We start from the raw sequence: 25,321 nt of genomic DNA on the forward strand, positions 1-25,321 counted from the left end.
TAAATTCTGGGTGGTTAGCCTAGACGATGAAAGAAGTAAGGATGGGCATAGCTGCTGCCCTTAAATGTGCGATGTGCTGGGGTTCACGGAGGGGTGGGATGGCCTGTATGACCCCTTCAGGCAGAACTGGGGCAAAAAAGTAGAACTTAGCAACAAGACACAGATATTTGACCCGATTTAAGATAGAGCTGCTCTTTAGGGTTCGGAAGGAATGGACAGCTCATGGTGGTAACCTGTGAAGGAAACTGGGTTAGAGGACTCATAAAATTCTTTCCGGTCTTAGAGAGGAGCCCCCTGGGCTGACCCTGTTCACTGGGCCACAAGCCCTCCTTTTATGAGGCCAACCAGAAAGGTTGCCTTCGCTGGACATTGGGGAAGATACTGGACACAGTGTGTCCTGCAACAGGACTCATCCTGGAGGCTGGAAAACCACTCCCTGTAGGTCTTAAGAAGATTCTGTGGCCAGGGACCATGTGAGATGCCTTCACCTGTGTCCCCTCACATAGGCTCCACAATGTGTGAGAAAGGTATAATGATTCCCACTTTACAGATCAAGACACTGAACCTTTTCACCATAAAGGTCCATCAATCAGGAAATAGAAAAGTTAATCCTGGCATATTCATATGATGGAGTACTACAATGGAGAAATAGGTGCAGATATAGATATAGATATAGACCTATCACGACAGGATAAATCTCAAAAAACAAAGTTGTATAAAAACAGTTATAGAAAAATACACACTATGATACTGTTAAAGAAATTCTAAAAGCTTGTATGAAACAGTACATATTGCCCATAGATATATATGCAATATACAAATGTATGAAAAAGTGACACATCAAATTAATAACAACAGTTGCCCCTGGGGTGAGGAGGCAGGAAGGATGGGGTTGGGCAAAGGTGGTCAAAGGGAAGTTCCAATGTGTTTGTAAGGCATCTCCTTTTTATTTGTAAAAAAGCAAATATAGCAAAGTGGGAGCAGTTATTAAACCTGGTTCAATGGAAGATGGGTACTTGCTATACTGAGAGACAGAGACAGGAACAAACTGAGGCCCCAAGAGACTAAATAACTTCCAACATCGCCTGGGACATGGCCTGAAACGCACTTTCCAGGCTGTGCACCCAGCAGCGGGTGGACTCTGACCCAGTTCTGCTCAGTTCCCGCCTCTGCCTCACGTTGGGCTGGAGCCATCATGCTTGACAGCCCCCTGTCTCTCCCCTATTCACTGTCCGGAACCCCAGCAGCCTCAACCTTTAGCAATAGGGAAGCCTCAAAAGGTCCAGAGTGTGAATCACTCGCTCAGCATCTCTGCAAGGAGTAAGTAACTCACATCAGAGCCTGAGAAAACATGAGTGATGGGAGAGGCCTGGAGGCCCGGTGGGTGCGGGAAAAGAGGAGGGCAGAAACGGCTGTAAATAAATGTCCTCAGCCTGACAATTTGCCACCCTGGAGAAGACCAACTTATCACCTCCGTTCCCAGTATTTCTTGCTGGGAGGAAGAGGGTCCAGCATGAGGTGGAAACAGATCTGATCTCCCAGGCAAGGTTTCTCAGCTACAGGGCCTGTTAGCATGCAGGTTCCCAGGCTCAGCTCTGGGTGGGTCTGGGGGTCAGGAACCCAGGGTGGAGGGGATCCTCAGACCAGGTGTGTCCCTGTGAACAGATACACAGCAGGTTACACCAGGTCACAGCCCAGTGCCACTGGGGACACTAAGTCCAGCTGATCTTCAAAAATGGGAGAGATGCTTAGAAGTAAGGAGAGCTATGACCAGAGGAGATAAATACAGCAGGAGAGGAAACCAGCTACCCAAACTGGAGATCAGAGAGGTGTTCCCAGCGGTACTCCCCTGCCCCTTAGGTCTAACTGTCCCAAGTTTCAAAGTACGGGATTGGCCAGGAGGGACACAGCAAACGCAGCGCATTTTTTCGTTATTCCTCAGCTGTTCCTTTCCTACTCCTGGCCCCACTGGAGAGGCTGTACGTAAGGTCCTTGCTGTCAGGGGGCTTGTATTAATATTTTAGCAGGAGAAACAAATAATAAACAAGCAGACAAGTAAATGAGATTGGTGTGTGCGCACACAGAAGAGAAGGGGGCTGCTGTGTCTGGATCACAGAAGGGAACCGGGGGCGTCAGAGCTGCCCCCCTAGGCCTGGCTATGATGCCCAGTCATGGCTGGGGGAAGCTGCCCACTCCTGCCCCCAGGCTCGCCGGCTGGTCCTCCCGGTTGCTTCCTCCAGGCATCCTTCCTTTTCACAGCCAAGTCCTCTGACACCTCCCCGGACTTTCATGAGGTCAGTTCACCCCCTAGTGGACACACCTACCCCGTCATCCCAGCTGTGATGTTAAATGGGACCTTTTCTCCTCTCCCAGCCGAGTAATGAATAGTTTAGGGGTCTGGAGCTCAGATGTGATATGCCTGCTTCATAGGTAGAGAGGAGGTTATAAAATGATCTGGGAGGAGGAGAGGAGCCCTGTGTGAGCAGGGAACAGGTGGTCCCAGACCTAATAGCCCAACACTCCTAAAGGGGCTTGGCGGGGGCATTCATGGAGGGAAGAGAGCACAGTAGCCGGGCGGGGACACCTGGGGCGGGTAGACAATGCAAGAGGCCATAGGCACTGCCCGAGAGCCCAGGAGGGAGGTGATGGTGGCTTCATGGAGTAGAGGCAGCCGTGGTCATCAAAAGCCTCCTCGGTCCTGATTGGGCTCTGAGGGATTTTGTCACAAGGACAGGTGACTGCCACAGGAGAGGGGTGGCACCCAGGGGGTAGAAACGCACACAGAAGCAGTCTGCCTGGCGCACCTCACAGAGCTCCCAGTGCAAGGCACAGCGTCCCCCCTGCCCCCGGCCTCATTAGTCAAGAACAGACTTTCTCCCATCAGAACATGTGTTTCTGTCGCAGACAAAGGACGCGTCGGGAAGCCCTGGCAGAGCAGGTTGCAAGGAACCGGGCTTGGAGCTACGTGGGAGCCACGTGGGGGCCAGCAGCGACACTCCCAGCACCTGCGATTGGGGTTTTCACTTTTATTTTCAGGGATAACTCAGCAGGCTTGAGCCTGCTGGGGAATCTCTTCATTGGGAGGCTCTAAAAGGCACCCTCCTCTCACCTTTGCCCAGAACGCCTGTCTTGGATCTGCAGTCTGGGCCAAAGGAAGCAGAACGCGGGCTTCCCTGGTGGCACAGTGGTTGAGAGTCCGCCTGCTGATGCAGTGGACACAGGTTCGTGCCCCAGTCCGGGAAGATCCCACATGCCACGGAGCGGCTGGGCCCGTGAGCCATGGCCGCTGAGCCTGCGCGTCCGGAGCCTGTGCTCCGCAACGGGAGAGGCCACAACAGTGAGAGGCCCGCGTACCGCAAAAACAAAAAACAAAAAGGAAGCAGAATGGGGCCACTGCTGGAAGCCAGTGTGGGGGAGCAGAATCTGAAGTCACTTTCTGGGTCAGGCAGATGCTTCGTTTAGCTCTAGGGCTTGATGGTGAGTTCATCTCGTTCAGATGTTTGTTTTTAAACTTTAATTAATAGACTATTTTTCAGAGCAGTTTTAGGTTGGCAGCAAAATCGAGGAGGAAGTGAAATTCACCTACACCCCTTGCCCCACCCCACCCACAGGCTCCCCCCATCACCATCCCCCCCGCTCCCCCCATCCCCGACAGTACGTTCGTTACAGCTGGTGAACCTACAAGACACATCCTTATCACCCAGAGTTCTCAGTTTGCACTAGGGATTACTCTGTGTCGTACATTCTATGAGTTTGGACGAATGTATGTGTCCATCATTATAGCATCATACAGAATAGTTTCATTGCCCTAAAAATGCTCTATGCTTCACCCATTCATCCGTCTCCCCCCTAACTCCTGGAAGCCACTGATTTTTATTTTTACCATCTCCATTGTTTTGCCTTTCCCAGAATGTCACATGGTTGAAATCATGCGGTAAGTAGCCTTTGCAAATTGGCTTCTTTCACTCAGTAATACGCATTTAAAGTTTGATTTAAATAAGCATTTAAAGTTTTCAGGGTTTGATAGCTCATTTCTTTTTAGCATTGGGTCATATTCCATTGCCTGGATGTTTACTTATTCATTCAACTACCGAAGAACACCTTGGTTGCTTCTAAGTCTTGGCAATTATGAATAAAGCTGCTAAAACCTCCGTGTGCCGGTTTCCGTGTGGACGTAATTTTTCTTTCTAGATGCTTTTGCTTTCACTCTTTGTGGCTTTTCAGCTTAAAGTAATTTGACTGGTGAGAAAGCTGTGCTGACAAATGTTTACCCCTTTTCCCACCCAAATCCAGGATAGGGACTGGGTGTGGGGCTCCAGACCACTAAGCTAGCCAGTACGGAAGATGCTCTGGGGCTGCCGCCATGAGAGCCAGCACACGGGTTCAGGAGGCAAAAAGCCTGGTTTCGACCCTCTGCTCTGACTTTAGTGTGTCATCCAGTGAGGAACGTTGCCCCTCTGAGCTTCGGTTTCCTCCCGTCAAAAGGGAGGCAGCAAGGTTGACTAGGGTGCCATCAGAATCCCCCGGGATGGTGGCTGTAGAGCCTGAGCAACGCAAGGCACAGAAACAGCGCTGCATAAAAGGTCGCAGGAATGGGTGCGTGACCAAGACTAAAAGTAGAAACTGGGGCTTCCCTGGTGGCGCAGTGGTTGAGAGTCCGCCTGCCGATGCAGGGGACGCGGGTTCGTGCCCCGCTCTGGGAAGATCCCACGTGCCGCGGAGCGGCCGGGCCCGTTGAGCCATGGCCGCTGAGCCTGCGCGTCCGGAGCCTCTGCTCCGCAACGGGAGAGGCCACAACAGTGAGAGGCCCACGTACCGCAAAAAAAAAAAAAAAAAAAAAAAAAAGTAGAAACTGATGTGGTAAGCCCCTACCTCAGCTGCCCTGTCTTGAGAGGACACTCCCTCGAAACCCCCATTCACTTTGATCTACTTTCATTAGTACAGGAGAACAGCTCAGACTCTTTCATACCTACTCCACCTTTCTCAATTTCAGTTCATTAAATGTCAGTGTAATTAACTTATGAGGGAAAGGGCAAGGATGATAAAGCAGAAAACAGCTAAAAATGTGGAGGATTCTAATGAAAAAGAATGTATATATACGTGTCACTGACTCACTTTGCTGTACAGCAGAATTTAACCCAACATTGTAAATCAACTATATACTTCAATAAAATTATTTGTTTTAAAAATGTTGAGGGTTCTTGGTTGTCAGGATTTTTGATGGAGTTTGAGGTCAGTGCAAGTGTTTTACTGATCTTCTCTTCCTGGAGGTTTTAGGATGTGTTCTTTGGGCTCAGCGTCAGTGCCAGGCCTTCAAAGATGAAGCACACTGCTTACCCTGGGTATGGTTTCAGACTTTGTGTTCCAGATCTAATGACTCATCAGAAGACAGCACAATGGAAAAGGCACGAAGGCAGACAGGCAGCTGGGAGATGATGCCCGGATTATCAGTGAACGAACGCGAGACGGGTGTGCCTCGGGCTCTCCCTTACTGCTCACAGCATTTATGACCCTTTCTGGGGGGCGATGCCCATGAAACCATGTGAGCTTTCCCGTTTTGCAAAGTCATTCTCACAAAACAGCCACTAACATCATTACTGCTTCAGAGATGGGTCAAGTGAAAATTATACCACCCTGGAAATGTGGGTCTTCAGTTACAAATGTCACTGGGCAGCATCAGGCAAAGGGGATAATGGCCGAGTGCTTAAGGGAGGGCTTGAAGTCATGCAGCCCAATATCAAAACAACAAACAACCGGGCTTCCCTGGTGGCGCAGTGGTTGAGAGTCCGCCTGCCGATGCAGGGGACACGGGTTTGTGACCCGGTATGGGAGGATCCCACATGCCGCGGAGCGGCTGGGCCCATGAGCCATGGTCGCTGAGCCTGCGCGTCTGGAGCCTGTGCTCCGCAACGGGAGAGGCCGCAACAGTGAGAGGCCAGCGTACCGCAAAAAAAAGAAAAAAAAACCCAATCCAAAAGTGGGCAGAAGACCTAAATAGACATTTCTCCAAAGAAGATATACAGATTGCCAACAAACACATGAAAGAATGCTCAACATCATTAGAGAAATGCAAATCAAAACTGCAATGAGGTATCACCTCACACCAGTCAGAATGGCCATCATCAAAAAATCTACAAACAATAAATGCTGGAGAGGGTGTGGAGAAAAGGGAACCCTCTTGCACTGCTGGTGGGAATGTAAATTGATACAGCCACTATGGAGAACATTATGGAGGTTCCTTTAAAAACTACAAATAGAACTACCATACGACCCAGCAATCCCACTACTGGGCATATACCCTGAGAAAACCGTAATTCAAAAAGTGTCATGTACCACAATGTTCACCGCAGCTCTATTTACAATAGCCAGGTCATGGAAGCAACCTAAGTTGCTTCGACAGATGAATGGATAAAGAAGCTGTGGCGCATATATACAATGGAATATTACTCAGAAACGAAATTGAGTTATCTGTAGTGAGGCGGATGGACCTAGAGTCTGTCATACAGAGTGAAGTAAGCCAGAAAGAGAAAAACAAATACCGTATGCTAACACATAGATATGGAATCTAAAAAAAAAAAAAAAAAAGGTCATGAAGAACCTCGGGGCAAGACGGGAATAAAGACGCAGACCTACTAGAGAATGGACTTGAGGATACGGGGAGGGGGAAGGGTAAGCTGGAACAAAGTGAGAGAGTGGCATGGACATATATACACTACCAAACGTAAAATAGATAGCTAGTGGGAAGCAGCCACATAGCACAGGGAGATCAGCTCGGTGCTTTGTGACCACCTAGAGGGGTAGGATAGGGAGGGTGGGAGGGAGGGAGACGCAAGAGGGAAGAGATATGGGGACATATGCATATGTATAACTGATTCACTTTGTTATAAAGCAGAAACTAACACGCCATTGTAAAGCAATTATACTCCAATAAAGATGTTTAAAAAAAAAGAAAAAACGAGAGAGAGGGCTTGAAGCCAGGCACTTGAGTTCCGATGAAGCAGGTTTACCTTCCTTCTTGCTGTGTGACTTCAGGCTGGTTACTTAACTGCTCTGTGCCTCACTATCCTCATCAGTAATATGGGGATCCTACAATGGTGGTGGAGGAGGAAGAGGAGATGGGGTGAAAGAGGATCAGGCAGTGCATGTACAAAAGCTTACCCGACCCAGTGAGACACATGTAACAGAATACTATTTTCATAAAGCAACTGAACCAGTTTTCATTTTTAGTTTTTTAACTAATAATGCATTTGTTAGGGTTTATTTCATTTGATGTTTGCTGATTCTTGGCAGGCACCACACGGAGGCAGCTTTTAAAGTTCTAAATAAAACAGCTGCCTAATGGCAGGAAGGCCTCTGCTCTTTACATGCTCCACCCATATTTTTTTTTTTTTTTTTTTTTTTTTTTTGCGGTATGCGGCTCTCTCACTGCTGTGGCCTCTCCCATTGCGGAGCACAGGCTCCGGACGCGCAGGCTCAGCGGCCATGGCTCAGGGGCCCAGCCGCTCCGCAGCATGTGGGATCCTCCCGGAACGGGGCATGAACCCGTGTCCCCTGCATCGGCAGGCGGACTCTCAACCACTGCGCCACCAGGGAAGCCCCTCCACTCATATTTTGATGGAAATACCAGAGGACCATTGGCTCCGGGTGGGAGCCAGTGCGGACAGCAGCGAGTCAGCCCAGCTGGGCCCCAGAAGCAGGACACAGATGGGTTTGGAGGCCCAGGTAGCTAGGCCCAAGGTCTCCTGCAAAGCCCATGGCCCTTCTGATGTGGCCGCCTACACGTGGGCACTGTTTGATTCCAGGAACGGGCCTTGTGCTTGGCAGGCCGACTCCTTCCTCTGAGCTGTGGCTCAGTGCATCCTGGGGGTGCAGGGGGACACATGCTCAGAAATGTCACCAACAATACTTGTTTCAAGACAAGGGTGGCTTTTCAAGTGAGTATCCTGATGGTCCCCTCATAACCAGGTGGCCAACGGTCACATCCCATAGGCCAATTATGGTGACAGTTCTTTAGAACCATGTGGGGTCCCTGCAGGAGAGGTGGGCAGTGGCATGTGAACATGGCTTTTAAACACCTTTGTTTTAAAACACCTTTGCGCTGAGTCTTACAACCAGCTCAGCCCGGAGGACCCAGTAGAAACCTATTTGCCATCGTGGCACTAAGCCACCCTGGTGCTGCCATACCCCTGACCTACCTATAACCACCTTCAGAGGAGAAGGCAGCTTTCGTCATAACCCGGAACCCGCACCGGCCCACTCGCCCAGACACGGGCCCCCTTCCGCATAACCTCAGAGAGCCCGGCCCTGACTTGAGTGGCATTTACCAAAATGGGCCCAGCACCCTCGCCGGCCAATCAAAGCACCACCGTTGGAGGCTCGGGCCTGTCCAAAGCATTAACCAGGTGGAGACAAGCACTGAGCGAGTTCTCGTAAACACACACTGCCCTTCACCCCGTCCACCAGACATGGGCATTCTTCCAAATTTTCACACAGAAAAGAGTGTGACCCTGTACAGAGCTGTTGGCATGACACCCACTCAGCTGGGCCCGGAAAGCACAGCAAAGGAACTCTTGCATTCAGAGTCTCTCCTGGCCAGAGCATCTCGTAAAGCATCCCTCAAGGCTGGATGGGGACCAGCAAGTGACGCAAATGTGCTGGCGAAATCCAGCCCCCGTGATTGGCAGCGTCGCTTGACGTTTCGCAAAAGCTGGAAGCAGAGGACTGAAGCCGGGGGGCCGAGATTGGAAGATGTGTGGGTGAGCGGAGGAAGCTTTGCAGGAGACAGAAAAGAGCGGCAGCTGCTGATCTACCAGCCAATGGGGCTATTGAGAGACCTGAAAGGGCCAGGATGAGTCATCAACCCAGCAGGGGGCTGAGTCCGCACGTCCCCATGACCACCTTCTAGAAGTGGTGATGGACCTAGACTACACAGAGATGAAAGGACCAGAAGCCTTGGTCCTAAGAAGGTAAAGACGGGCCGGGTGGCACCGTACAAAAGCCATGAACTCAGACCTCCTGGGCTTAAATCACAGCTCCCGCTTATTAGCTCTGTGGCTTGATCAAGATGCCTAATTTCTGAAGAGCCATTTCTCTACCTGTCAAAGGGGATAAATGTGGCATCCACCTCAGGGCTGATCTGAGGATTGAACTACTAGCTAATAAATGTAAGATGCTCAGCATGGTGTCTGTTACACAGCAAGCATCCAACAGACGTCTGCTACTGTGAGTGTCATTAAAGACCAGAACAATGGCAGGCTAATACCAACAAAAACACTAGCAGCTGTATTGACCTAGTGCACGTGCCGTCATGGTTAACCCTCACAACTCCAGTACAAGGGGGACATTATTATTGTTCCACATTTTACACAGGGGGAAACTGAGGCTCAAAGACAGTTAACATATATGTCGCTAGTATTTATTGAGTGCTTACTGTGTGCCATGTATTACTTCATTTAATCCCCACAACAGCCATAGGAAGTATTATTATTATCCCCATCTTACAGATGGGAAACAGGCACAGAGAGGTTAGGCAACTCTTCAAATGTCACACAGCCAGTACAATGTAGACAGTAGAGTGAACCCAAGTCCGTCTAACTTCGAAAGCCATGCTCTTTCAACTCAGCTCTGCCTCCCAGGTTTTAAGGCTAATTCGGACTGCAAAAACCTCCATCACAGCCCAAAGGAAGAAAAAGAAATATCTGTTCGGAGTAGTCTTGTGAAAGCTTAAAGGATGAGTATGGGGTGCTAGGATGAGCAGCTCCCACAGGACACAGGGCCCCACAGGCCAGTGCAGCCTCGTGACCAAACACATGATGTGCCTACAGCGTGCCAAGCGGTTCTTTCTGCAGCCTTGTGTGTAGGCCACGGACCAAACATATGCAGGCAGAACTCCAGCCCCACCCAGAGCCCTGTGGATCTTTGGGAGATACTGCTGAGTGTTTACAGACAATTCAGGCCCATCGGTCGCCGGGCCGATTCCTTCCAGAGGAACCCTCTGTGATCTCCCGAGTGGACGACAGGCCGAAGATAGATGGGCAGGGGACCGGGCAGGCTCTGACCTCAATGCCAGCCAGCACGTCCTCCCCACCTGTGGCAGCACCTCGGCAACGGGGACCACCAGAGGAGCAGGCCCACGGGCAAAACAGCTGAGGATGAACCCCTGAAGCCACAGGCCATTCTCTGAGTCACCACCTTTAATGAGGAGGCAGGGGAACGCAAAACCCATGCCAGGAGGGAAAGCGTTTACTGGCTCCTCCCTGACCCTACAAGGTCGTCTAAGCAGAGAGCAGAGGGACGCGGTGCCCTCGACAGAGCACAAGCTGCTCGGCTGCCGAGTGTGAGTACTGACGAGGGCTTGGCTTTGCTGTGCCTCCATTTCGCTGCGGCCTTTTACCTTCCACAGCCTCTCCAGTTACGAATTGCTCATAGAGATCTCGTGGTCGAGGAAGGATTAAGCGCTCAGTCTACAGAGCTGAACCTCCCTCCTGTCCAAGGCCCCCCTCTTGACTGCTGGCACTTAGAAAGCCTTCAGGCTCTGCTCTGGGTGTAAGCAGGGTCCTCTGCGGTGGGCGCTTCCCCGCACTCAGGCCTGTGCAAACTTCCAAGCTGAAGTTTGGCCGCCATATTCATGGGTCCAGCTTCCCAAACTCCTGGAAGCTTTCATGGAGCTAAAAGTGCCCACAGCTGCTTAAGGCCACATCTGTTCAAGGACACATCGAGGGGAGCCCTGCTCCAAACCCCACAAGGTTTAAGATCTATTTCAGAGCCCCAGACAGCTGGAATCAGCTTCAACCTGTGCCTTCTAAAGACTCAGGACTGTTCTTGGGTCGCATCCTGGTCTCCTGAACCATCTCCCTTTCAGAAAGAGACCTAGTTTCTCAACAGAAGCTCTGGGGTCCCACTCTGCATTCACCCCTCTACCCTCGGCCCTGTGCCTTGTCCGGCACACAGCAGAGGTCCAGAAAATCTTTGCTGACTTATTGCACGGTGTGTGGAGTTAACAGCCTCTCTTTAGTTTGAAAAGCTCCAGGTTCAAGGGCAACTGACCTCAGGTCTCTTTCATGAAGCCAGGGCGGCCAGGCACAGTGTTCACAGCACTGGTAAACCCTCGGGATGATTTTGAAATAACTGGTGCGACCTCAAGCTTAATCAGCACGGAAAACGTGGTGTAATGAGCGGGCCGTTGACATTATAATCAGTTCAAAGAGACTCCAACCAGCCGTTCCCAGCAAAGAAGGACGCCAGAAAGCAAAGTATGAAGAAGTATTTTAATAGCTCAAACTCCAAGTCACTGTGCTCCCAGTTCTGAAGAGGTTCCTAAAGGAGGCGACTTTGGCCATTTTGGAAGCCAGCGTTCACCCTCCCGTGGTCTCGGCATCTCCCTCCTCTGGATGCTGACTAGGAGGAAAGCATAAGCACTCCTGGTACCATCCTGGCTCCCATGGGACCTTCCTCTTACCTACACGTTATAGCAACAGGCTTAGCTAGACTAAGATGATGACTCGGTTAAAGAAGGAGACAAACGTTGACTGTCCAAGCAGGAGCAGTCCAAGCTGGCAAGAAAAAGCGCGCTGCGTACATACGATACAGAAGGGCGAGCTTCTGCCTGCGGGTTTACAACGTTACACTGGCTTTGCCTACGACCTATCAAGAAGGATTCTGCTGGCCAGTGTTTCTGCTGAACAAGCAACATGGCGGTCAAAAGTCTTGGGCATCCAGTGCCACCAGCCCAGAGTCATCACGCATCGTCCACTGGAGAGTCTTTAAGGGAAACATGAAGTCCAGCTCATGCCTCTGCCTACGGGTCGATTTCTTCGGGAATCACGGTGATCATAATGTCTTCATTGCCCCTGCGGACAACCATGTTCAGGGTGCTTTCCTTCTTAATGACGTCGCTGACGTCGTTGGCGGAGACCACTGACTGTCCATTAATGCTAATGATGACATCATTTTCCTTGAGCCCACCACTGCAACACAAAGGGAAATGCGATTGTAATGTTTCCATTCCTCCTGGTCTAACTGCCACGAAAGGTGATCAACTTTACATCGACAGAGGCACAGTTCAGGACCTAAAAGCCCACAGCAAACAGGGTGGGGTAATAATTAACTTACGTGAGACTGGCTTAAACCACCAATGGGTTGCATTATTTCCTTTTGAGGTTTTTAGGCCACATCATCAATCGTGTCCATTGTAGAAATGCCTACCAGCACTTGTATGATCTTATCATAGATGGACCCCAAAGGAGATGAGGATGTACCATCTACCATGCACCAGCACCGTGGCCAACTTGCTTGTAATGGGTGTTACAACTCAGAGAGCAGCTCCTACGGGGATGAGTTGATGGCTCTACTGTGAGACACCTGCTTTGTGCTGTTGCTGGGACTGTAGCTCTTCTATATGACAGTGTCCAATAAGCGGTTATGGTTCTTAATGGTCTAGCACAGGAGTCAGCGAACTTTTTCTGTACATGGCCAGATAGGAAATATTTTAGGCTTTGCAGGCCAGATGGTCTCCATCACAACAACTCAACCCTGCCGTAGTAGTCCAAAAGCCACCACAGACAATATATAATCTATTGGGCGTGGCCGTGACCCAGTAAAACTTCATTTACATAACACTGGAATTTGAACTTCGCATCACTTTCACGTGTCCTAAAATACTGTTCTCATTTAAATTTTTTCAACCACTTAAAAATGCAAAATCTATTCTTTCAGATCTGGTTCCCAGGAAACAGGGTGCTGGCCCCTCCCTGGTCTAGACCTCTCTCTGGATATTTCGTCGATACAGGTAACAGACCCTGATTGTTAGCTGACCTACTTCTTTTCATGTTATTTTGACGTCCCCTGGGTTATTTTTCTAGAGGTGTGGATAAGTACGGCCTGACTGATAACAGACATCATTAGCGAAGGCTTCAGGAGGAGATGCATCCAGCAGCCTAGGACAGGACCTCTGCCCGAGGTCTCCAGGACATTTTGCTCCTTCGAGCCTCTTTCCCCAGCCAGGCCTGTTCTGGAGACTCATAACAAGTCCGACGTCACTCTTTCCATCTGATGCCCCTCCTCAAGAGGACTTTGAAGACAGGAAGCAGCCTTTTGCTGCTGAGTCCTGAGCTGAACCGGGTTGGAAGTCCTGACTGGCAGTCGACCAAGGATGTCCGACCATTTTGTCAAGGATTCTCACAATCACCCGAGCTGATACGAAAAGAACAGCCCCCTGCCCCTTGCCCCCTACCTTCAGGAAACACAAGGATATTAGGAAAAGGGGAAATAATTCTAACTCACGCTTCTGCGGGGGTATCAGGAATTACTTCGATAATATACGCTCCTGAAAGCACATCTGGGAAGTCTCGGTGGCGATCCTTCAGCTCTTTGGCTTTGCTGCTCAGGACAAACATACCTGTATTACTGTTAGGTAACAACGGGGCTCCTGCCCGGCTTCTCCTCCTTCCCTGATTCTAACGTAAAATTCCTCCAGGGATTTTGATTCTGCTTCAAATTGCCTATTTCCTAGAGTTACTGGATAACAGCAAGGGAAGTGTTTTATCATTATTATTATTAATTGATAGTAGCTACCACTTGAGGAGTCAGTACAATATAGTGGTCGGCCTGCTTTGGAGCCCCAGCTCTGCCGCTTCCTGACTGTGTGATCTAGGGCAGTTGCTTAACCTCTCTGTGCCTTAGTTTTCGCACCTGTAAAACAGGGATAACGACATGGGGTTGTCGTGAGGACCCGATGAGACCATCTAGGTCCAGCACCTGGCCCAGTGCCAAGCACGTGATAAATAGTGGGCGGGGTCGCCATGGCTAGTGACCACTGCCACCACCCGTTCATTCAAGCTTTGATACACATGAAATCACTCAGTCCTCACCACATACCAACCTGCCTGCACAGTTATCCTCATTCTGCAGAGGAGGAAATTGAGGCACTCAGGGGTCAAATCATCCCAAGGTCACAAGCCAGGAAACAGTAGAGCTGGGACAAGAACCCAGGAAGCTGGACCCCAGGGCCCGTACTCCTTCCTTACGCCTTCATCTCTCAGAGTTCCCAAACAAGACCTGATGCACATTTTAGTCTTGGCAAGCCAGCTGAGAAAGGTACCACCACTTATTACATGTGTCTAAACTATAGTCGTGTGTTCACAATTAATAGCTAATTAACTACAATAATTAATACATTAATATTTATATCAATATGTGCTGCTCCTTGCCAACTTTTCAAGCGAGCCCTTAGGTACCAGGACTCCTACGATTACACCAGATTTTTTCATCAAGGTTAAAATACCAGTACGTTATGAGTCTGGCAGCCACATACCACAACTTCCACCAGCTCGGGAAAAACAAGCCCATCAGTCATGCTGGGCCTGACGGGCATTCCAGGAGCCTCAGGCCACAGGCGGCAGAGCTGAGGAAAGGCAGGGCGCTCTGGGGCTGAGGGAGGTGTTCGGGGCACTCCTGGAATGTGAGTTTCAACAGAGCAAGTGGTGAAAGGAAGGCATGGGGGAGTGACGAACACCCGGCTCTTCAGGCCTGCGTTCCAAGAAGAATGGAATCTTCCAGAAGGAAGGGCCTGCTCAGAACCCAGAAACAAACATGAAGGATAAAACAAGAGGCCAAGGCTAACGGCCCTCTCTCTTTCCTAACGTTACTTAACTTTAACCAGAAACTGAGCTGTCTTGAAGCAGAGTAAGGCTTCCCTTTTAGGGGTGCCAGTGAGAGTCTTCTGAAGTTCAGGTTTGTTTTAAATTTAAGACACAGACAGACACAGACATTCTGTTACCCACCTGGATGTCAGTGACATCATTCGGATGCCAATATACTTCTTCTTGGTGATGGCTTTGCCTGGAAAGGACAACAGAAGGTCAGCCCAGTTGGCGGCTGTGCCGGGTACACCACGAGCCATGGGGTCCAATCCCTCAGTTTGCTGTGTAGAGTCAGGACCATAGGGGCATACGCTCGGCTTGTGGTTCAAATCCTGACTGGGATCCTACCTGCCTCCTCTCTTCCCCAGGTAGAAGGTAAACATCACACCTGCAAGGGACCCTGTTGAGCCTCAAACCCCCAGCCTGACTCGAGCAGAAGGTTCAATAAACATTTGTGGAATGAATGAGCTCCATGAATCTCAGTTTTCTCATCCGTAAGATGGGACTAATAATTCCCACCTGATCACGCAAAGGGATTAAATGACATAATGAATAACGAAGTGAAATGATGTACAGAAATCACCCAGGATCATGCCCGGTACATACCAGATTGAACCATATGACACACTCATGATCATAGGTTGAAAATAGTCCAACACCTATGACCTAATACCACGGGCTTAATAGCGTGTGTTCCTTTCCCTTCTGACCCTCAGGGTGTCATTTTCCCCGACCCAAGTCCCCGCGGGGCACTTGCTCTACCTTTGGCTTGTCGGTCGTGGGATTCCGTTAGGAACTTTTTAATCTTATCAGATGGAATTGCAAAGGAGATACCAGCTGTCACTTTCAGTGTGTTAATTCCAATCACTTCACCATCCTGAAAAGCAAGATGGAAACAGCTTACTGAATCCGTGAAGGTTCACCTGAAGATACACACCGATAGAGAGTGGAGAATTTGCAAGAAAGGAGCCTTGGAGCTTCTTCAGAGAAATGTGTGAGGTGGGGGAAGCTGGAGGGAGGGGGCTCCTGGGTCATAGAGGGAGACGCCTGACTTGGGCAGCGTAAGCCAATCTCAGCAACGGAAGAATCGACACCCACTCGACTCAGAGCTGAGTGATCACCACGCCGAAAGCACAGCAACAGACACAACAGACAGTTTCAAAATGCACATTTGCTCCTTTGGCATGGAATACGTTTCCCAAAGCCCCAGAGTCCTTTAGATGGCTGTCCACACCTTCCTGCCTCCCCCATTTCCAGTGATCTTAAGATTCCTCTGCTGATGTCAGGGAGAAACAACCTTAGCGCTTAGGGCGGACGGACTTCATCATCAGGAAAACAAAGCCTCACCTCCGAGCTGACTCCGGGGCACTTGGGGGAGGCAGAGGGCTCACAATCGCATCTCACTGCCTCTGCTTGTCACAGACTAGCTTTAAATCATGGAGGAAGCCAGTCTACCAGGTGTGCTTCAATTCAAGATAAATTCACAGTTCAGTGAACGCCACACCATAGGAAACAATCCTGGTATAACAGTCTTGCCTCACACCATCCAACCATTATTCTGAACACTATTGTTAAAGGGTCGTTCAACTCGGACTTAGAACGGAAAACTGCCAGGAGAGTTTAAGTCACTTCTTGCACATTTCCCGCAGCGCTGAGAATTCAGTCCCCGACTCAGAGGGACCTCAAGAAGGCACTGCCATCCTGCTCTTTGCTAAACAAGGCCTCGAGTTCATGAGAGCTGGGATGGGTGACCCTGAGCTGAACCCTGGCTCTGACTGTCTGATTCTAAGGCTTCCCTTTTTTGCCTAAATAAAATATAAACTTAGGTGACATCTTTGTGAGCGGGGTAACTCCTCATTCCAGCCTGGTCTTAGAGGAGGGCCCCTGGCCAAGACAAACCCTGTGGATGAGCCACGCCAGCTCCTTAGGCAGCATAGGGACAGGCCAGAACTGCTGACACCTTCAAAATAAAGACCCACTCCTTTAACCACTCCTGGATTGGACCTGAATTCCAATGCCTTTACTTGTAACTTTGAAACATAAGCATGTCTGCTGGCATAGCAGTTCCAATCCAAACTCCATCATGCCTTACTCTTTGCAGAAAAGATAAGAAGAGTAATTTGCAAGGTACAGTACAGTCACAGATTTCACTTTAAAAGAATTAGATAATGTGCTTTGGCAAGTTCATGTGTGAAAAGAAGCCAAAAGGAAAAAAAAGACATGTACATAGATTTCTAAAAGGCCTTACCAGGTTTACTAATGGGCCTCCGGAGTTTCCATACTGAAATTAAGCAAAAACGAAAAGGTTATGAGTTTATATCATTACATGGTCCAATCTAGTTCTCTGCCTGGCAGGTCCCTGAGTGCAAGTTCTTGCCGAAGTTTTGTTCCTGTCTACCTAGTATTTTGCTGAGGAAAAAAGGACCTTAAACAATTTTCAGAAAGTTTTAGATGTGCCATAAAGGGGATATATATAGATATAGATAGATAGGTAGATAGATGGATAGATTTTTTTTTTTTTTTTTTGCCAACTACAAATTCCCAAAGGCCAACTACAAATTCCCCAAACACCCAACACATCTTCCTTGTCTTGGCAATAGGCTGGCTGCCCACTTGCTCCAGTATCACAGCATTTCAAATCTTCAAAACCGCCCCCCCTACATCTATGTGACCCCCTACTTTGCTGCTTGGCCTGGAAATCCACATGGCTTGCTCTACTTCCATTACTTCATGAAGATCACAAGAAAGTGTGGGAATAAAGCCTACCAGACGCAGCGAGTACACAAGACACGCTGTGTTTCTTATTTATTAGATAGATGTAGGGGAAAATGCTTTTTAGAAACGTTAATCCTATAGGGAAACAGCTGAAGTGGAAAAATGTGACTTAAAAAAGATCCCATTGATGAGATTGCGTGTGATAATCCTTGACCTCATTAGACATCGAATGGGTCGGCCTGATGCACAGACCGCTCCCCCCACAAGGCAATGCAAACTCCTCTCGGGGCTACAGAGCCCGTGCTGAGGTGAGCATCCCTCCTGCCACAAAGTTGAACAAGCAGCTCCAGCCAGGGGTGGCTGACCCTGGGGCAGGGCGGCAGGGGGCACGGAGAGCTCCTCCGGGCTGCAAACTTCGGCAAATCTCAAGTTCCCGTCACAGGAGTCCCCGGAGATTGCCAAGAGGCTGAGGACCAGCCCCCTGCCTCATCTGCTGTAGGGGATCCTTGAAAGCACCTTGAGGATCCTGGCTCCAGCCCTGGTTCCTAAGCCCAGCCCAGCTTTCCAAAAGCCCACCCCACCCTGCAGCGGACAGGGCTCACGTTGATGATGGCGTCTGTCTGGATGTAGTCCATGTCCGAGTTCCGGAGCCCCAGCTCTTTGCCGCCTCGCTGGGTGGTGCTGACAATCCCAGTGGTGACAGTGTTCTGAAGGGAAAATGGGCTTCCAATGGCAACCACAAACTCTCCGGGCCGCAGCTCCGAGGAGCGGCCAAGCAGCAGCACGGGCAGCTTTCCCTGGAAACACAAGGTTGGCGTTGCTGCATTTGGTTAAGTGAACAGAACGGATAAACGCACAGATGTCGTGGAGCGCCAGGTAAGGGACACCACTCATACCCACCAGGCCTTGCAGGAAACCGAGGTCAGGCCTAGCATCCCTTCCCGGCTGAGGACTATCTTCCCTCCCACCCAAGATAACCAGTGCCTCCTTGTAAGCGCTGCAGGTCAAGTGCACACTGCCGCTGCCACACGCCAAGGAAGACGTGGGACGGATACTGGAGGCCAGCTCAGGGTCTCAGCACATCTTGAAGCTATCAGCACAGACTTGCTCTGAAACCCAGAGGCCAGGAGACAGAGGGGGACAGGTTTAGGACTGGGGGCAAGCCTGCAGCACTCTTAGAGAGCCACAGGGAAGGATCCAGAGCCCACACCCCCCCACTCATCATAGGCTTGTCCCTCCTGGGTTCTGAAGAATCAGGGGCTCTGTGGGCTTGCAGCTGCCCTGACTCCGTCCGGTGCATCTCTGTGCTAAGCACATATAATCCTGGGGAGGGGCAGGGGGGGTGCTGGGGGCAACAGGGCATCCAGGGCCCCGAGACGCCAAGACCCAAGAGGTGGGCTCTCTCCTTGCCTGGAAGGGTCTTGCATCAACCACCTCTGCTCCCGTCCCTGGTGGGCTGATTAACCCGACAAAGCCTGGTTGATCCCCGATGCCCTGTGAAGGCCAGGCAGAGTCAGAAGCCCCAAACTACTCTTCAGACCAAAACTGGACAAAATAAAGCCAGCTCTCGTCACTAGGGCTGAGAGCTGGGCTTCCGTCTGAGAAGGCTCTAAGCTCTCCTCCCTCCCTTCCTCCCTGGAGCCAGGCAAACCTCCGAGTTCCTTTCTCCTTTGTTTCCTGAGACAAAATGAGCAGCTGCTCTGAACAGTGTGGACCAGCCCAGAAAGCAAAGAGCTGGCCCAGGCCTCGTGCTAATTGCGAGGTAAGAGTCCTCATGTTCGTCCACCTCGAAAAAGAAGGAAAGAGGAGAGGAGGCTGGGAGGGTGCAGGGGGTGGAAACCAGGGGTTACTTAGCACTTCCTTCGCCGGGATGAAGCAGACGTCAGCTGATGAGATGGGGAGATCACTGGGCCCATTTAACAGATGAAGACACTGAGACTCCAAGCAACTGGGTGACTTGAGACCGGCCAGGGATTTAAAAGTGCAACCCCGAACCCAGACTCTCATCCACCACAAAGTACTGAGTCACAAAGAACCCCCTCTGACCCCAAATAAGGAAGATGCTGGTCAGGAACAAGCTGGGTCAGAAAACTCAAGGAGGAAGAAGGGATATGGAAGGAGGGATCCAAGACCTAAAACTTTAAGGGGCTGCATGAGAAGGGATGCCCCTCAGATCACAGGTACTGAGAAGCCTAGAAGAGTGCGCCAGTGAAGAGCACGGACCTGGGACCAGGCGGCCTGATTAGATCCTGGCTCAAGCTTACAGCCACTCTGGTCCTCAGTGTCCTCATCTGGAAAATGGGGATAACGCGGCACACGTATCTCATTGGTGTGTTGTCAGAATTAAGCGACTTGAGACCTGCAAAGCTCTTTGAAGAGCACCTGGCTCAGTTAAGCACCACATAACTGGGACACGTAAGCATCAGAGGTGTTGGTTATTGTTCATAGTATCAGGGTCTGCACAGTCTCAATGCGGGAAACCCCACCAATGAAACTCCCAAAGCAGCGCATGTCACCCAGCCCTCCACTAGGAGGAGGCTGGTGGCACAGGCCTGCCCCGACAGTGACGCTTTGCCCTTGCGGTCGCCTGAGGCTGGCGTGTGTGGTGCTGACCTGGAGGGGGCAGCCTGCAGTCCCCGCTCCCCGAGCTCATCCAGAAGCACGCCGATGAGCTCAGCGTGGCCTGTTCACCCTGGGCCCGCGCCAGCCGCCCCTGCCAGGAGTGACTTCAGCCAGTAGCCACAGCGGGTGGGTGGGCAGGAGTCAGGGCCAGTGATGAGCACTGACCACTGTGGGGAGGCCCGCCAGGGACACTAGCACTCCTTCAGGGCCCAGGGACTGCTTTCAGGGCTGGGCTTGGGGGGTGGGCAAGGGGACACAGTGGCGAAGGCTCCTGGGCTGGGTTTGCCAGGCTGCCCAAGATTGCAGTTGCTTTTCACCAGCTTCAAGGCAAGAGTTCAGGTTCAAACACAGAAAGGCGGGCCCAGCCCACATCAGCTCAGCCACAAGCCGAGAACCACATCAGAAAGTTACTGGGCAGGACTCACTGCGGAGGGTCTTCATTAGCATTTGCTCACCGCCCGCCCCCGTTCCTCCACCTCCAGCCCCTAGGAAGGCGGCCAGACCCAGGCCCCTGCGTCTCAGGGGGTTGAGAAGGCAGAGGGGCCCAAAGACAGCGCTCCCTGGAACTCCCCTCCTCCAAGTCTGAGCTCAGGCCCAGGGGATGGGAAAAGGAGGTACATGCTCTTGGGGAGCAGAAGCTGTGAGGACGGAGGGGAGAGACGCCCCAGGAGGGAAGGAGAACACCAGGGCCTGCCGCTCGGCTGGCTGCACTCACTGGGGAGGAACAGGCCTGTGGCCAGCAGTGGGGCCCAGAGAAGCCTGTGGATGAGCTTGGGTCCAGCGCAGCGAAGTCACCACGCTGCAGTGACCACGCAGGCTTGGACAAGTGGACACCAGTGATAGGAGCCCAGAGTCTCCCCAAGGACCAATCCTCACTTCAACACAAGGGGAAGAAATTCGGATCACAAGTGGTCATTTAGCCAAACCTGCACCGACGGCAACACCAAGTATCACCTTGTTTAAGTTTTTACTCACTCAAACATCTCCTAGATTCTAAAGGACACTCATAAGACAGAAATAAGCAAGTGGACACGTATCAAGGGGGATCCTTAGACTGTGAAGCTTGGACTGATGTGAAAGGAATGACACAGGTGACATTTTACCTCCCAGGTGACCAAGCACTTTCATGACCCCCTTGGCAGTTAGGGCGTGTTTCCTCCCATCTTACAGACGTGGAAACTGAGGCTCAGAGAGGGAGTGACTCCTCACAGCTCACGAGCAGCCTGGCTAAACGAGAGAACAGGTCTCCCACCTCCCAGACCTTCACTCCTTGTAGGTGTTAACATGAATTCTAATTGTAGGCAGGAATCTTTGCAGAGAGTGACGTGGGGCAGAGCCGTGGGCCAGGCCAGATTGACAGCCTTCGTGAGGTCAAAATGCCTTTTGGGGGCCATTTGGCTCCCGTTTCCCGCAGGTACCAGCGGACCGCACAGGCATCAGGCTCTCCAGCCTGCTCCAGACCCAAGTGGGTCTCATCCTCAGCCTCCCTCCTCACCTCGGGCCTGTCTGCTCGGCGCAACTATACCTCTGCTGGCCAAATTCCTACTCGGCAATTGAGCGTTTTATTCCACAGCTGTCTAGACACACGCTCCACGGGGGGACTCGGGGGGAGACGAAAAGCAGATATGTCTGGAAGCGCCAAGGCACACCTCGGCCTTGACCTGTGGATGGGAAACCCTGGGGCCACCCGTTCCTGGTTTAACCCCGCGCTGCTGTCCACAGGCTGGTTCCCAGACCGCCCACATCAAAGCCGGCTCCGGGCTCCCTGCAGCAGACACTCTGTCTGAGCCTCCCTGTGAAGTGGCCCAGCCACAGGCCATCTTGGAGATGCCCGACCCTCTTCTAACAGCCCACATCTCAGCATCTCGCAGGAGCCTCGCAACACGCCTACGAAGTAAAGGTGCAGACATCCATCCTCCACTTGGCAGCCGGGAGGAGCAGAGTGGGAAGGAGGAAGACTAGGGCGTGAGGCTCCCGCTCCTTGCCTGCAGATTCTCCAACCACGGCGGGGAGGGAGGGTGAAATGTAAGTCGGGTACACAGCAAAACCGAGATGGGGAGCTTTAACGTGGCAAAAGCTCAACCCCGAGGCTACGGATCAGAGCGGGGCAGAAGCCCTCGGGCCCCACCAGGAGAGCGTGTAGCTCACGTTGTCCCAATCCCTCCAGGACGAGGGGCATCCCAAAGTGAGTCCATCACACTGCCCGTTCTCAAGGTCGTGCTCTTGTTCATGAGAGGGAGGAACCTGGGAGGCCAGTGGGAAAGAGGGGACGTCCGCGTTGAAAGGCACAGCGTCCTCGGTTTGCAAGTGACTCACTTGTGCTACATGCCGGCCTCACAGCAGAGTCAACAAGAGGGGCTGGAAGGGAACACGGATCCCGAGAACAACCGGGTCGTCGGCCATGCCAGCCAGGCCGATGGAGACAGCCCAGACGAGGGTGTCAAGAGTCCTGCGTGTGGACTCTACATCCGAGTTAAATCACTAACTACAAGCCGTAGGCGGGATACTAATGGCGTGATAGATTTACTGCTAAAACCTGGAAGAGGTTGGTGAGTAGCGTGATTAAAGAAGGCTCTTACCGTTCGTTTAGATGCCAACAAACAAACAGACAACAACCAGCAGGCCTGGCATCACCGCTCCCACAAAACGCTGCCAACATGAAAGAGAACTTTCTTGACAAGCAGTCACTGAGGACGGGCCTGGCACAGGGAACGTGAAAGATCAACAAAACCCACCCATGCCCTCCAGGCTTACTGTCTGATGGTGGGGGGAAACACACAAGCCAGCAGAACACACAGCAGTAAAAAGAGATAAAATCCATCTCCCTTCCCAAGGGCAGCTCAGCCTAGAATCTTCCATAAAGGCTAAATATAGATCAACACTAAAAATGATTTGGGTGCATCAATTAGGGTTTTTTTTTTTTTCAGCTGCAAGTAACAAAATACCCAATGCAAAATGGAGTAGACATCTACTTGCTCACAGGCGCGATGGCAGAGGGCTGCTCACTTCAAAGGCTCAAGGGCAACATCAGTCAAGGAGAAGCTCCTGCCTTCCTTCCATCTGATCAACAGCAGCCTGGGCCCATGGTCACAGGAGGGCCACCATCATCCCAGGCATGACATAAAGATGCACCAATGCCCACTGGAAGTAACAGACTCTTTTCTCCCTTGCGTGTCTCTTCAGAAGAGCTGAGAATCCAGAAGGGCCCAGCACATTCTTCCTATGAGCAAGCAGTGGGTCATCAGCCACTGCTTGCTCATAGGTTACCCTCAACCACCCTTAGGTGGGGGGGGGGGGGATCATAGCCCTGGTGACTGCCTTAGCCTCTCAGGATCTGCCTGAGTTAGGAATGCGGGGGGCGGTCAGGAGTGGACCTAAAACAAACTCAGGGCTGTGCCAGCAGGGAGGAGAAGGGCTGCGCGCTGGGCCACCATCAGAGTCCACCAAAGCTGGTTCCTTTTACAGCGGTGATGCTAATACGTGTCTGGAAACATCGGTAGGTGTATATTCCTTCATGCAGGTTTCTTTTTTTGGCAGAGGGGAGAAAGAGGAGAAGTCCGCTTCAGAGGAAAGCAATGGCCACACATTTCTAGGGCAGTCAGCGTGAAATGCAAGTGGTCCGAGCAGAGCCTCATCAGTGTAGACAAACCTCCCTCTTATTCGCATGCCCTACACGCCTTGTGTTCTGTCCCATGAGCAGATGGGACGGGCATAGTGCCCATTCCGCTCACCAGGGGACCGACGGTCCTGCAGCTGGTGGTGGCGGTACCGAGAGCCCAGGTGTTCTCAGCAGTGCTCACCGCCCAGGTGCTCAGGGTGCACAGCCAGCCACCAAAGAAGAGCCTCTCTGTGCCAGACCTTGCCACGGGGCAGGGCAAGAGACGGGAGCAGACATGACACACAACAGGGCCAGGGAGCTGAAGGAAAGCAGAGCAGAGGCCACAGCCAGAGGAAGCCAAGGTCACACGTCCTCAGGGTGAGGGCCCAGGCCACGGTGGTACCCTCAGACAAGCCCCTGCTGTGTGGCACTGCCTGCTTCACGGGCTCGCTGTGTGGCCTGGGATCCCCATGAAGGGGCATCACAACTGCTGATTCCCACAGGGAAGAAAAGACCTATGCTGAGTAAGGGCCCTGGCTGATGACTTGCTATGGGCTTATCCTCCAGCATCCACAAAGGGTGATGCTGAGTGAGGACACAGACAAAACACACACACAGCACCACCACAGCCTCCATGTACACTGGGAGCACACAGTCCCAGGGAGCAGGGCATCCGTATTAACTCACTCTGACCTTGGGCCACTTGACAGACTTCTCTGGGTCTCAGTTTTATCACTTCTAAAATAAGGGAGTCGAGCCTGGTGATGTCCAAAGTCATCCCAGCTCTGACAATTAGGGATCTTTCCAGAAGACCTGGTAGATTTCAAAAAAAAAAAAAAAAAACCTATTAGCAGACAATGGTTAAATTGGTGAGATCAAAACAAGCACCAGACGTACTTCCCTGGTGGCGCGGTGGTTAAGAATCCGCCTGCCAATGCAGGAGACACGGGTTCGAACCCTGGTCTGGGAAGATCCCACATGCCGCAAAGCAACTAAGCCCATGCGCCACAACTACTGAGCCTGCGAGCCACAACTACTGAGACCGCGTACCACAACGACTGAAGCCCACGCGCCTAGAGCCTGTGCTCCGCAACAAGAGAAACCACCGCAATGAGAAGCCCGCGCACTGCGTCGAAGAGCAGTGCCTGCTCGCCACAACTAGAGAAAGCCCGTGCGCAGCAACGAAGACCCAACACAGCGCCAAATAAATACAAATAAACAAATTTATTTATTTTTTGAAAAAGAAAAACAACAAGCACCAGAGTCCTTAATAAATCTCTTTTCATACAACTTCGCAAAGAGGTCAGATGATTCCTGCAAACTCTTACAGCCGCAAGAGGAAAGGGGATTCCTGGAATTCTCCAGACGCTGGCTCAGCCAGACATCATCTAGAGCGGACCTAAAAACAATGATCCATCAACGTTTCAGCTTCTGGCCACCCTGGGTTTGGCCTAAAAGCCCTTGAGCGCTCCTCTCGCTGCAACCTCATTCACTAAAGCTTGGAGAGAAGAGCAATAAAATGAACAAAGAAAACGAAAAGAAAAACTGGCAACTTTCTTTTAACCTCACGAGGCAACTCAGCTACTTCTTTCTCTTCCTTGCAAAGTAGAAACTGCTCCTGTGACAAAAATATTTTTGTTTCTGAATCCGCAGAAGCCACTGTATCCACCAGCTGCCCAGCGCACCGTTTTCAAGAAGCTGGGGCTTGCAGGCTGGTGTTGTGTGTTGGATGAAGTTTGCTTCAAAG

General features: G+C 51.3%; 1 protein-coding gene across 1 annotated transcript in view; it reads right to left on the reverse strand.

The window, feature by feature from the left end:
* Positions 1-11,252: 11,252 nt before the first annotated feature.
* HTRA1 (HtrA serine peptidase 1) overlaps positions 11,253-25,321 on the reverse strand; it is a 56,563-nt gene continuing 42,494 nt past the window's right edge. Inside the window, exons 4-9 of the mRNA XM_065894093.1 lie at positions 17,957-18,151; positions 16,888-16,920; positions 15,402-15,516; positions 14,781-14,838; positions 13,282-13,377; positions 11,253-11,966 (exon numbers count right to left, since the gene is read on the reverse strand). Coding sequence (XP_065750165.1) covers positions 11,798-11,966; positions 13,282-13,377; positions 14,781-14,838; positions 15,402-15,516; positions 16,888-16,920; positions 17,957-18,151 — 666 coding nt within the window. The 3' untranslated portion in view covers positions 11,253-11,797. The remainder of the gene's footprint in view (positions 11,967-13,281; positions 13,378-14,780; positions 14,839-15,401; positions 15,517-16,887; positions 16,921-17,956; positions 18,152-25,321) is intronic.

This window comes from Phocoena phocoena, chromosome 16 (genome assembly GCF_963924675.1).
Source record: "Phocoena phocoena chromosome 16, mPhoPho1.1, whole genome shotgun sequence".
NCBI classification, from domain to species: Eukaryota; Metazoa; Chordata; class Mammalia; order Artiodactyla; family Phocoenidae; genus Phocoena; species Phocoena phocoena.